Source organism: Idiotropiscis lumnitzeri, chromosome 21 (genome assembly GCF_059441095.1).
Source record: "Idiotropiscis lumnitzeri isolate Australia: NSW breed Sydney's pygmy pipehorse chromosome 21, RoL_Ilum_1.0, whole genome shotgun sequence".
Lineage (NCBI taxonomy): Eukaryota > Metazoa > Chordata > Actinopteri > Syngnathiformes > Syngnathidae > Idiotropiscis > Idiotropiscis lumnitzeri.
This window is the reverse complement of record NC_142411.1, coordinates 11,598,797-11,612,406: the sequence shown is the minus strand read 5'-3', so window position 1 is coordinate 11,612,406 and position 13,610 is coordinate 11,598,797. Positions and strand designations below refer to the sequence as shown.

At 44.2% G+C, this 13,610-nt stretch overlaps 1 protein-coding gene across 2 annotated transcripts in view; it reads left to right on the top strand.

Moving 5' to 3' along the window:
- The window catches only part of lama4 (laminin, alpha 4), a 44,390-nt gene that overhangs the window by 10,521 nt on the left and 20,259 nt on the right, over positions 1 to 13,610 (top strand). For both annotated transcript variants that reach the window (XM_088286160.1, XM_088286159.1), the window contains exons 7-20: positions 3,882 to 4,062; positions 4,492 to 4,575; positions 4,657 to 4,808; positions 4,938 to 5,048; positions 5,200 to 5,311; positions 5,890 to 6,054; positions 6,136 to 6,329; positions 8,843 to 8,959; positions 10,372 to 10,520; positions 11,780 to 11,921; positions 12,006 to 12,099; positions 12,176 to 12,292; positions 12,458 to 12,643; positions 13,025 to 13,164. In XM_088286160.1, coding sequence (XP_088142286.1) covers positions 3,882 to 4,062; positions 4,492 to 4,575; positions 4,657 to 4,808; positions 4,938 to 5,048; positions 5,200 to 5,311; positions 5,890 to 6,054; positions 6,136 to 6,329; positions 8,843 to 8,959; positions 10,372 to 10,520; positions 11,780 to 11,921; positions 12,006 to 12,099; positions 12,176 to 12,292; positions 12,458 to 12,643; positions 13,025 to 13,164 — 1,944 coding nt within the window. The remainder of the gene's footprint in view (positions 1 to 3,881; positions 4,063 to 4,491; positions 4,576 to 4,656; positions 4,809 to 4,937; positions 5,049 to 5,199; positions 5,312 to 5,889; positions 6,055 to 6,135; positions 6,330 to 8,842; positions 8,960 to 10,371; positions 10,521 to 11,779; positions 11,922 to 12,005; positions 12,100 to 12,175; positions 12,293 to 12,457; positions 12,644 to 13,024; positions 13,165 to 13,610) is intronic.

Sequence of the window (13,610 nt, the reverse complement as noted above, 5' to 3'; positions counted from 1 at the left end):
CCGCCTCCATGTCAGCTGCAGCAACCCACGCCGCCTCCACGTCAGCTGCTGCAACCCACGCCGCCTCCACGTCAGCCGCAGCCTCCATGGCCGACCCCTCGTCGGCTGCAGCCTCCAGAGTCCCACTCCGGCTCCCCGCCAGCTGCTGAGCCCCGTCCCGGCTCCCCGCCAGCTGCTGAGCCCCGTCCCGGCTCCCCGCCAGCTGCTGAGCCCCGTCCCGACTCCCCGCCAGCTGCTGAGCCCCGTCCCGGCTCCCCGCCAGCTGCTGAGCCCCGTTCCGGCGCCTCGCCAGCGCCTCAAGTCCATGTTCCGGCGGAGCACGCCCTGCGTCCGCCCCAAGTTCACGTTCCGGCGGAGCACGCCCTGCGTCCGCCCCAAGTTCACGTTCCGGCGGAGCACGCCTTGCGTCCGTCCCAAGTTCACGTCCCGGCGGAGCACGGCCAGCGTCCGCCTCAAGCTCTTGTCCCGGCGGAGCACGTCTTGCGCCCGCCCCAAGTCCATGTTGCGGCGGAGCACTTCCCGCGTCCGCCTCAAGCTCATGTCCCGGCGGAGCACGTCCCGCGTGCCCCCCAAGTCCATGTTCCGGCGGTGCACGTCCCGCGTCCGCCTCAAGCTCATGTCCCGGCGGAGCACGTCCCGCGTCCGCCCCAAGTCCATGTTCCGGCGGTGCACGTCATGCGTCCGCCCCAAGTCCATGTTGCTGCGGTGCACGTCTTGCTTCCGCCCCAAGTCCATGTTCCGGCGGAGCACTTCCCGCGTCCGCCTCAAGCTCATGTTCCGGCGGAGCACGCCTTGCGTCCACCCCAAGATCACGTTCCGGCGGAGCACGTCATGCGTCCGCCCCAAGTTCACGTTCCTGCGGAGCCTGTATGGCGTCCGCCCCAAGCCCTTGTTCCGGCAGAGCACGCCTTGCGTCCGTCCCCGGTTCACATACCTGTGGAGCCTGTACGGCGTCCGACCCAAGCCCTTGTTCCAGCGGAGCACGCCTTTCTTCCGCCCCAAGCTCACGTTCCGGCAGAGCACGTCCCGCAGCCGCCTCAGGTCCTCGATCCGACGGCGCTCGTCCTGCACCCGTCGCAAGTTCCTGCCTCGACGGCGGATGACAATTCCCCGCCGTCCCAAGCCACGTTCGTGACGGTGTCCGATGGACCGCCGCCGGTTCCCGCCTCTGTCACGGCGGTCTTCGACGACGCGCCGCCGCCTTTCTTCTCTGCCTCGGCGGCGTCTGATGAACCGTCGCCGCTTCTCGTTTCTCCCTCAGCGGCGTCGCACGAAGCGCCGTCACTCCCGGTTCCGGCGCCCGCAGCGGACGACGTTCCGTCATCGCCCCCCGTTCCTGCACCGGTGGTGGAGGACGACACGCCGCCGCCTCTCGCCTCTGCTCCAGCGGTGCCAGATGAACCACCGCCACTTCTCGCCTCGGTCTCGGCGACGTCCGACGACCCACTACCGCTCCAGGTTCCTGCCTCGGCGGTGGACGATGACCAGCCGCCGCCTGCCGCCTCGGCCTCAGCGGCGTCCGACGAAGTGCCACCGCTCCCGGTTCCGGTGCCCGCGATGGACGACGGTCCGCCGCCACGTGTCACCTCAGCCTCGGCGACGCACGACGACCCACCATCGCGCCCTGCTCTTGCCTCGGCGGTATCCGACGACCCGTCGCCACTGCTCGTCTTGGCCCCGGCAGTGCTCGACGACCCACGGCCGCTCCAAGTTCCGGTCTCGGCGGCGCCCGAAGGTCCGTCTCCGCTCCACGTTTCTGTCTCGGCGGTGTCCGACGATCCGCCTCCGCTCCGAGTTCCGGTCCCGGCAGTGCCTGATGATCCGTCGCCGCTCCACGTTCCTGACTCGGCGGCACGCAACGGTCCGCCATGCCAAGTTCCGGTCTTGGCGGTGCTTGACGATCTGCCGGTGCTCCAGTTTCCTGCCTCGGCGGCGCTCGACGATCAGCCGTCGCCCCAAGTTCCTGCCTCGGCGGCGCTCGACGACTAGCCGCCGCTCCACGTTCCTGACTCGGCGGCGCTCGACGATCAGCCACCGCTCCAAGTTCCTGACTCGACGGTGGTCGACGACCCACAGCCGCGTCTCGTCCCTGCTCCGGCGGCGTCCGGCGATCCACCGCGTCTCGTCTCCGTCTCGGTGGCGTCCAACGGCCCGCCGTTGCTCCAAGTTCCTACCTCGGCTGCACCCGCTTCGACGCCGGCCCAAGCAACGTCCTCGGCTGCACCCAGTGTCCCGCCGCCGCCTCTCGTCTCAGCCCCGCCAGCGGACTCCTTGTGGCGTTCGGGTCGTCTCGGACGTCCGCCTGAATGGCCCCAATGGGATGCACTGGTCTGGCCACCCGCACGGCCGCCTGAAGGGCCACAAAAAGACTCGCTGGTCTGGCCTCCCGGACATCCACCAGACCGGCCTCGATCACGGGTCGATGACCCACCTCCCGACCACTTCCGCCCACCTTCGTTTTTGGACATGGTTTTCTTTTTGTTCATTTTTTTTTTTGGGACGTCTGGAATCCGTCCCTTGGGGGGGGGGGGGGTACTGTCATGATCCGCGTCGGGCATGGCAGGGTTCTGTTATTATTTTTACCTTTCCATGCTTTTGTGTTATTGTTTTGTCAGCTGAGTGGGGGCGTTCCCCCTCAGCACTCGTCCTCACCAGCCACGCACCTGTTCCCCGTTAACCGTCACACACCTGATCCCCATCCGCTCCCCTAATGACCGGACTATGTCAGCTCCCCATACCGACTACTCCGTGTCGGGTCATTGCCGCTATTTACGGACAATCACGACCGCATTTTGTTCTCGTCCATGTGCTTATTCATATCCTCGTTCCCGTTTACGTCCCTCAGCGTTTTGGGTCCCCCTCCTCCTCGCCGTAAAGCGATCGTGACAACCTCATTGTTCGATTATGCCTCTTAATAATTACACAGGCCGTTGTGAAGTTTCCTCTTGGGTCGGCATCTTTTCATCTATGACACGGTTAGAACACATATCAGTTGATTTCAGTTCAGGCCGCAAAGTCACCAAACAACAATAGAGAGAAAACTTAGTAACATATTATTTGAAGTGTGTCATAATCATAACGCGACACCTGTCATGAACATGAATGAATCCTTTTGACATCAATGTCAATCAGTGGCGGGCCGTGCATTTCACACATAGGCCTTCAGTGAAGTCCTCTTTTGTGTGACTTGAATAATAAATCCCTTCATATTGCCATCATTTATGACACTACAGCCGGAGAAATAATATACAGAAAGACACTTACATACTACTGAGTGTTGGACGACCTAGGTTCTCTTGAAAGGTCCGTCTTGAAAATGGCCTGGCAAGTGTATCCATACTTTTCACTCCTTTGGCCATTGTGGTTTAAAAAAGCAAGAATATATTTTACGTTTTCGAACGGTCGCCAGTTACAACTTCAAGGTATGTTTATTCCGCTTAGCGCTGCCCCCTCATGAGTGCGTATCCAATCACAGAACACGTTCATCACCTTCAACGTAAGGCCTGTGAGAAGGCCTTACTGTAACCATAATATAAAAACTCTCACCTAAAAATACAACACTACGATATAATAAGACATCGATGGAAAAAATATGATCATGATTTCTTTGCGTCAGACCTGCGCCGGGCCTGAAAATAGGGTCACACGTCTCAGTTGTCTTATATTCAAGTTCCATGGACTTGCTAAGAGAAAGGAACCACTGATGTTTCCCTTGCAGAAGTCTTTTAGCTCCTCGACAGTGTCAATGAGTATAAATTGATTGTGCACCATCTGTATCCTAAACTGAACAGGATACTGGAAAGGTTGGAATCCAAAGTGAAAAATGTGTCCCCAAATTCAGTTACAAGGTCCTAACATTGTTTTTTGTACTGGTAATTCAGGAGGGTTACTCGGGTTTCTCCAGCTGCCAAGGCTGTCAGAGATGTGAATGCAGGCCAGCTTCTCTTCGTCCCACCTGCCATTCCCTCACTCACAGCTGTCTGTGCCGCCCGGGTGCCGGAGGTCGTTACTGTGAGAGGTGCCTCCCAGGCTTTTGGGACTATAGCCCCTTGGGCTGCAAGAGTAAGTTGTCCATAGATGTTACAGTGTGTTCTCAATTTCTCTCGAGGTTCATGCAGTTCATCGCATGTAGGAAATGTTTTCTCTGAATAATCTCAAATCACTAGTACACCCACACACATTGTGAGGATTTATGAAAGAACATTAATGTAACATTTTTATCTAATTTATTTGTGTGTAGCTTTTGTCTTATAAGAGTACCTAACTGAATTATTCTCTGTGGCATTTATCCAATTTTGCTTTTCTGAATTTGTCTATTATGTACACAGCCAAAGAGTTAGCACACTGTTGCTAACGTACAGTAACAACTCACCTCTCAGCCAAAAGCACATTTTATGGATGGTTTTTTTTCTCCACATCTCTAACAGCTGTAGGAAATTTACCAAAAGCTGAACAGTATAATATGGAATGTGTGTTTATGTCGTTTTACAGGGTGCGACTGTGAGAGCAGTCACTGTGATATGCAAACAGGAGAGTGCCTATCAGAGCCTGCAACCGTTAATATGTGCAATATCAGTAAGATGAGCTCTCTGGAGTCGTAAATCAACTCCATCAAAAAGTTTTGATCCTGATCAAACACATCTAAATTCTTTGCAGGTTGTGATGAATGTATATGGCATGTTATCGGAGACATCCGACTGTCCAACAAAACGCTTGACCATTTGAGGGTTGGAGTGTTGAACATTTCTACTGGGGCTGCTGTTAACGACAGAGTCAAATATTATAACTACACCGCTCAACAACTGCAGGTACATACACAGATACATTACAATACAATAAAAGTCAAAGGAAGAAATAGTATTATGGGGTGAATTCAATCCTTTTTTGATACACTGAAGAGCTAATGATATTGAATTGGATTTCTTTGTGTGTTTCAGAATCACTTTTATGCCTGGAGAAACAAACTGTCTGAAATTAAAACAGAGACTGATGGAGTGGAAGATTCCACACAGGATGTTGTATCATACATAAAAAATCTTAGTGAATCGGTTAGTGAAGTTATATTTTAAATTCAGAATTTTTAAAGTGAAAAGGTTAGCTTTGTGCAACAATACCAAAATTGATTGTGTTTTATGTTCTTAACTCATGCTGCAATTACATTTTTAAACTGCATTTGCTACATTGTGTTTAAATTGATAGGAAAACACGGTGAAGAATCTCTGGAGCCAGCTTGATGTGGATACACTTCAAACCTTAACGCTCGCCGAACATTTCAGCAAAAATCTCACTGACCTCAACATGCGCATTGAAGGTACAATATAACTTAGCTGAAATACAACAAATACGTATGGATTTCTTGCATTTATAATTTAAATGACCATTAATAAAATGTGGATTGATTTCTAGAGTAATATAGCGCCTGTGGTTCAAATGTAGGCTACAACATTCCCATGACTAGGCCTTTTAATACTTGAGTTTGGCTTTGTAGTGTTTATATCTACCATGTGGCTCTGTGCACTCCAGACAACACAGAGGCCTGATGAGACAGTGGATAGTACCAAAAGCAATCTTTTGCCAGACCAGGAACAAGACATCTGGATGTGTTTAACTCTCACTAGATGTGCATGTCAAACAAACAGATGTTGTTGCGTGGTCCAGGCTGATGCCGTTCAATGGCATTTTCCAGTTACATACCAAATCAGTCAATTTGCAATAAACTGGAGGTGCTTGACTAATGTAAATGGATTTAGGTGGTGACAGGTCACCACACACACCGGGCAAAATTCTTATTTTTCTCCAAAAAATTATGATTATATAGACCCAAACAAAAACAATGCCATCGTGCACATGCACATGGTAAAACTCTGATATTCTTTTTATCATCTGCAGAAATTATCCATGAATGGCAGCTGTACAGTGTTGAGCAGGAAGCAGACCCTGAAGTGGTCAGGAGAAATACAGACCAAGCCATGAGTATTGTGAGCAACATGAGAAATCTTGATTTGTCCACACAAGGGCCTATAAACATTGAAGAGTCAACAGAAGCGCATGATTGTAAGTATATTTAGTTTAAGACTACATCATATATATAAAATAATGAGTGTAATAAATTCCTCATCCTGGCTCTATTAACAGTGCTAAGACGTATTCGTCAGTTGGAGAAGAAGTCATTGATTACACTTGGTCATCTCAACCCACTCAAATTGGCTTTGTCTCGCTTCACGACCAAACTGTCTGATGCTCAGTCCTTCCTCCAGAATGCAACTAGTACAATAGAGGAGACGCGGGACAGGAACAGCGGCAATGCCCTCAAATTCCAGAGGAATGAGGTAATTTCCCATGACCTTTTCTTGTGTCTTTTCCAGCTTTTTCTTCTCACGAAGTATTTAATTTCATACAGTAAGCGTATGTATAAACACCCTTTGTGGTAGTCCACACGCCTACACTTTGCCAGCATACCCTCCCAAGCTCACACAGGAAGGTATAATTTTGATGAATTTCAGAGGTTATAACCTAAAAGATAAATGAACTTCTTCCTTGGCCCACATTACTGTGGTCATGTACCTCCCAAAGGACTTGGGCAGAGTTATGAATTGTATAGCTCTTATGCTTACATTTATTCTTCATGATCAAAAATAAAAATATTTCCTCAGGACTGTATATTAAAAGGAAGAAAACATGACATTGCATCCTCACTCATCAACTCAATTCACCGAATATGTACAGATATATATATATTCCTTAATAGAAAATCATTATTTGTTTCTTCACCCTTATAACTGCTGGGCAAAAAAAATATTGGACAACCCCCTACTTGGGTCATTTTGACCCTATTTTCAGGTTTATTTTGTGCAAAGTATTTTTTTTTTGCTCAAATTGGGTTGGTTTTTTTGCCCCATATTTTTACACAGCAGCATTTTGAGGCTGAAGAAAGAATGAAAGAAAAAACGATACATACACATTTTTGTCAATCAAGCGACCTTTTGTATAATATGATAATGCAGATGTGGAAGTTCTCCAAATGGCATTATTTAGTTTACACAGTATGTTTAAAAAAAGAAATTTCCAGTTGGGATATTATCTCCAGCTGGAGCTAAACTCCTAAAATTTTGGGACACAAAACAAGTGTTTAAATGTATTATTGAAAAGAAATGATTAGAAATAAGATAAGAATCAATAAGAAGTTGGTTTCTAATTTCCGACTGTAACAGCTTTTTACTCTTCTGGGAAGACTTTGTCGCAGTTGATCTGTGGGAATCTTTTTCCTTAGATGTATCGGCCCCTTTTCTAGGACGCCACAAATGCTGGACAAAAAACTTTGGTTCACAATTTGTTTTATCCTCAGGGTGTTTAATTATACCGTGGTAGTATTAAAGGTGAAACGTCTTGATCTGTTTTAAGTTGACATTTTCAACACTTAAGAATGGTTATTAATTTGTAGGAAAAAATAATGAATTGACCAATCGTACAGATTTGTGAAAAATATCCCAATTAATTGTGAGATACTAGGTTTTGGCATACGCCATGGATATAATAGTGCTTGGAGCAACATGCACTTCCATGCATGCGGGAAGTAAGAATAAATATTACTAAATGAATAAATAAGAAAGTAAAGTAGTAGTATTTAATAAGTGAAGGAGCCACTGCTAGGTGCACAAATGGAAGAGAACAAAACAATTCTTGTGAGTAGGGTTGGGCGTTGTTTGAATTTGATCATTTAGATTGTTCCAAACGGTTTGCGATTTCAATTCTTTTCTGGGTGTCCAAATTACAGCCATTCGTCTTGAGAAGCTTGCAGCGCACACTAAAATAACACTTGACACGGCCCGTGTGCTTTGCCAGCATTGCATTGTTCAAACTGGTATGTTTTTATCAACACCCACCAACATTAATTTTGACTCTCATTTGGCATTTAGAATCATGTATGCAGGTATAACACACACAAGGCGCAAAAGAAATGATTTCACATCGCAGTTTGTGAGGTAAAATTTACATTTATAATCTCATCAAAATGCATTTTATGTATAACAAATAAACCACATATTACCCCATAATTCAAACTTTCAGAATGATGTTGGACGATCAAACAGTGGTTTTGGCACAGCATGAACACAAACGATCGGGGTGAAATATGGTCTCCATGTGACAACTTCGCAGTGGTGATTTGGGATCATTTTGGCTTGGCCAATTTTACATCATCTGCAAGTGAAAGTCTGCTTGCAGTTCTTTCAAATGTACTTTACGGGTGTCAATCTCCTGCATGCACTCCAGCGAGTCTATTTCTGCTTCCACCAAGTCAAAGACTGTGTGCGCCTCTCCTGTGCTGAGAGGAGCCGCTCCTATTGGCTGAGAAGCAAGTTGGCTGTGTTCTCTTCCACAACGGCGCAACCACCCCTTTCTCACTAAACAAAAGTCTAGTGATGTAAACAATTCATATCATCCTTTCCAATCTACTCAGTTTCCGTTTTAGCGCCGATGCTATTTCGATCAAAAGTCCCTTTCGAGGTAAATTAAGTGCAGATCTATATGTAAATGTGATCTCATCCAGGGCAGCAACTCAGATGAGTGGCCACCTCATGGAACTGTCTGATATAAATGGGAGTTCACTGTAGTTCACTGTAGCCTGCTTTACCACCAAAAGCAGTTCATGACAGAATTGTCCGTTGACCCATTACATGACAGTGGTTTGCTTTAGAAAGCACTGTAGTACAACAGACATGAAGCAAGGGGAGGGTTTTGTGGTCTGCTGTAGGAATTTTGTTCACCCGATCAACAAAGAACATTTTCAAATGCATTATATTTAATGTAAAGCTCCCGTGCTTTTGTTTTTTTTTACTTTCAGGCAACGCTGCAGAAGCTGGAAGCTGAGTTCATGGCTATTCATAATGGCACGGAAAAAGCCAATGACAGAATTTCTAAATCACAAGAGAATGTGGCGGAAGTGGATAGGTTGATTGAGGTATGATCGCTTTTTTTAAGATCAGTTCTCTGCAAACATTTTATTTTGTTATGTGGTAACCGGTGGCATCCTAAGGTTGGTCAAATCCCTACAAAGGGCGGATCAGATTTATTTTCATTGTATTCAGTAAGCAACGAGATTCTAGAGCTCCCCACACAATTAAATATTTAAAATAGATTAATTAAAGATTAAATAATTAAATACAAAATAACTCAAAAATTGGATAAATAACAACACATTATGTTGTTGCTTGCTCTAGAAGGTAACGGTAGGTGTGTGTGAGAGTTCAGCATGGAGATGGCTCTCGGAAGATACTTTCTCCCCAGATTACGTCTTTCGTTCTTTTAATAAACACACCACATGAAAAAAATACATCATTTTTCTACAGTTTTGTTTTTTTTACTTATTAGTTTTCTTCTTGGTGCTTTCTCAAATTCACCACTGCCATGATTACAAAACAATATCATCAAATCTTTATTGATGGTTTTGTGATACACGTCTCTCCATGGATTTTGGCTGCTATTCTTAAAAAAAAATGCAGACAAACAAATATAGAACAACCGAGTAGGATTAATGGTAACAAAAACAGCTCACAAAAAATGAAGCTCACAAAAAAGAATATTTGGGGAAATGTGCCAATATTATCCAAGTGTTTCTGAAAAGAATCTGTGTGGGAGGGTTGTCAAATTGTAATGTTGTCCAAAAAGACTTGCTTTGGAAAACACTTTTCACTTTTGTCTAGTAATGTACATCAGCTATGTTTTTTTTCCATTGATGATTATTTCCTTAATCCTCAGTCAGGGCTTCTTTCATTGGCCAAATAAAATTCCTCTTCACAGTTCAGTCATTTGGGCGATATATGCTTTCCCCATGCATATGACGATTGTTTGTGGCGTAAATATTAAACATTAAAAGGCAGAAAAAAAATAGACAATGTGCGCTCCTCGCTCCCCAGATTTCGTCTCTCATTTTAAAAAACACTTTCTCAAATTCACCACTTCCAATATTTCAAAATTTCAATAATATCATCAAATCTTTATTGATGGTTTTGTGATACACACGTCTCTCCATGGATTTTGGCTGCTGTTCTTTAAAAAATAAAGTAAATAAAAAAATCAGTATAAAGTGTACATCATGGTATGAGTATAACTTAGAAACATGAATTTCATGTAAAAATGCGTCTTCCAGCCACAGGTACAAAAAGTGTTTCTCTTCTTCAATGTCTCTCTTCCCATCTTTCTTTTTTTTTAGATTATCTGGACCTCAAACATGATCAGTTATTCTAATACATAAGGATATTTACGACTGAGATTATGGAAATCATGTGTGTTGAAAGTCTTAACTCTGCAAGATTTAGTTTAATTTAACATATCGCTATGGTTTGCATCAATTTCTCTTTGCTTTGTAAACAGAATATAACACAGTACCATGCTGCAATTGATGGCGCCAGGCAAAAGCTGATAGAGAAGATGGAGCAGCTCTCATCCGCCGATACAGATTTGATTGGGAGGGCCGATGAGCATGCCGAAGAGCTTGAACGACAGGCCGCCGAATTGGAGGAGTAAGAAAATTGTCTTAAAAGAGCACATGGAGCCTCTTATATCACGCATAACTCATATATTTACATACACACACTGTCAATATTCCTCACAAACTGAGGCGGCCCTGGCTAGATTTGCATCCCCGTTAAAACAATTCCTTGAGCATCCTTGACCATTTCCAATTACCTCAATTGAACATTGTCAAAATCTTTTCAAAATCTGCTACAAATAATTGTTCCTGATGGCTCTCATGAATCTGTATTGTAGCCGGTACTGGTCGTAAATTGTCACCTATGAATCAACCATTTAATAAAACCAATTTGGCCACCGTTTTACCTAAGCCTTAAAGCAATGCATACATCCATTATCTTTTCCATTTGTCCCCACCAGGGTCACTGGGGTGCTGGAGCCTATCCCAGCTGACTTTGGGCAGTAGACAGGGTACACCCTGAACTGGTTGCCAACCAATCGCAGGGCACATATAGACGAACAACCATTCACACTCACAATCCTACCAAGGGACAATAGGGATTATTTAATCTTAATCACACCATGTTGATTGCATGTTCTCTAAAGGAACATTCAAAAGAATCACATATATGTAGTTTAGAGGAATATACATTAATTTGAAAACATTCTGGTCTATTTAAGAAGTAGTCATCATTGAAGGAAAATGTATTTCCGGTAACCATGTCCCCTAACAGGTTGCAAAATATAAAATAGTAATTGTGACTAAACTATGATCTTTCAATGACTCACCAATAAAACAATTGCCTAGCTAGGTACCAGAGAAAATAAAGTGAGGAAAAAGTCAACTCCGTGGGCTTGTTTTCCTTTGCACAATGTTGCCATTCAACATTCTCCAAATATCAACCAGATTTAATGATGCCACCGTCTCTTGAATTTCACATAGTGGTTGTAGATGATTACTTAATTTATATGAACCACTTACTGTCCAAAACTGCATCTGTCTTTATTTTAACCACGCTTCTGGAATTAGAGTTTGTCAACACTATTTTAGGTCCGTCAGATCTTTCCTCCTCCGCCTTTTTCTTCTTTTTGCTCTGCGACAATCGGCGTTGAGAATTTACTACTTACAGTGTCACACCAATTGACATGATCGCCAGATTTTGGGATGACATGAGCATATACATTGAGGACCAGATTTCTTTGACCTCTGTCTTTGTGCTTGAATGGAGATGGCAGAAGACCCTGGATCCCTGGTGAGGGTGTCCTCTCGACAGGGTAAAAACATTAAAACATATCTTATTTTTTCCAGGGACCTACGAGAGAGTGATACCAACGGCTTTGTGCAGAAGGCCATAAGTGCTGCTAATGTCTACACCAATATAGTGAAATACATCCACGACGCCAATATCACATCACTTACAACCTTGAACTTATCCCACACAGCAAATGATGTAAGCTCACAGAACATGAGGCAAATATATTTGGTATACTCGCCAACATAAAGTTGCTCTGTCCTTTTTTGTTCCATGCTTCAGTCCGTCACTGGGATCAACGTACATCTTAATGATCTTGTGGTAAAATGTGACAATGTTTTCAAGGAGTCTGTTTCATTGCATTCTGAACAAATAGGTAGGCAACACTCAAATATCGGTTATCCCAACATTATTGTATCGGATTTTTCACACTGACATCAATTTAATTCCAGAGGTAGAAGCCAAAGTGGTTGACAAACTGAAATACATTGAAGTGACAAAAGAGATCTTGGATAAAAACACCAAAAAACTTGAAGAAATGGTGAAGGATATTTCTGAAATTCAGACAGGTAGATTACGCTGACACAATTTTAGCCACTTTTAATTGCATTGTTATGATTATCATCCAGACTCGCAATTTTAATTGTTTTAATTATTTCAAATGTGTCTTGTAAAATCTGTGTCCAAGGATGGACATAAATTATTTTTACCACGTCTTCTCTAACCCATTTCAGCCAGAACTAACCAGCGACTGGAGTATACACTCAGCGTGGCTGAGGGAACTTATAACCGCTCAGCCGCAGTGCTTGAGACAATTATGCCGATCAGTAACAAAGTAGAGGAATGGGCCGATAATCTGAGCAAAAATAAATACTCTACAGCGGACTATGAGCAAGCCGTTGACTCTGCAAAGGAATCAGGTATTTTATCATATGCACTTCAAGCAAACTGTGTTACCAAATTGAGACATTATTAGATGCTTATTCTGGAGTCTTGCTTCCTTCAAAAACTGAAGTAATATTACTTTATTAAATGTGTACAGTATTGTTATCAGGTTAAAATATGGTTAGAGATGTTGTCCATTGGATATCTCCTTCAAGAAACTCCTGGGATACTTTTGGAGTTTTTCTTTTCCATGTCATTTATTCATTGAATCCCTTTCAAATCCCTTTGTCCAAATATCTCACCCATATGTATATATGGCTGTACTTGCTGCAACTACTGGCAAATTATAATGAAACAAACACCATGACATCATATGTCAGTTATTGCTTACAAGCTCAGTGTTTTGTACTTCGCAGTGGATCACCTCCATTTTCTCGTTCCTGAGCTTTTGGATAAGCTAAAAGTGGTTGAGCAGAAGAAGCCTGTCAATAACATCACCGCCAATGTCATGAGAATCAGAGAACTCATAGCTCAGGCCAGAAGTGTGGCAAAGAAGGTTAGTTTTCACACAATGTTGTCACAATTAGCTTCAGCTATGTCACCTATGTTAGAAATAATGCACATTCTTCCAAATAAAGTATAGTTTTATCTATCTTTATATTGTTCCAATTAAGTTGACTTGTGGGGTTTGTATTTATCATTATTTTTATTCATGTGGACATATTGTGTGAACACTAGACATTATGAGTAATACCTTAAGCTAATTTATAAGAATATATGAATGTATTGTCTGCAGATTTAGTCTATTGTGAAACTTAGACAATAGTAATACAGTATATTCTAGGTTTGTCACCGAAGCTAATCATTCAATCAATTACCCAGAGCTGGGCACTTGACTCTTTTTTGCCGGTCAGTCCCCCACCCGCCGACTGCAATCTGGTTAGCCTTCCAGCGTTTCTGGCCTTATTCATAAAAATTGTGAACTGCTGCTGTTGCATACCA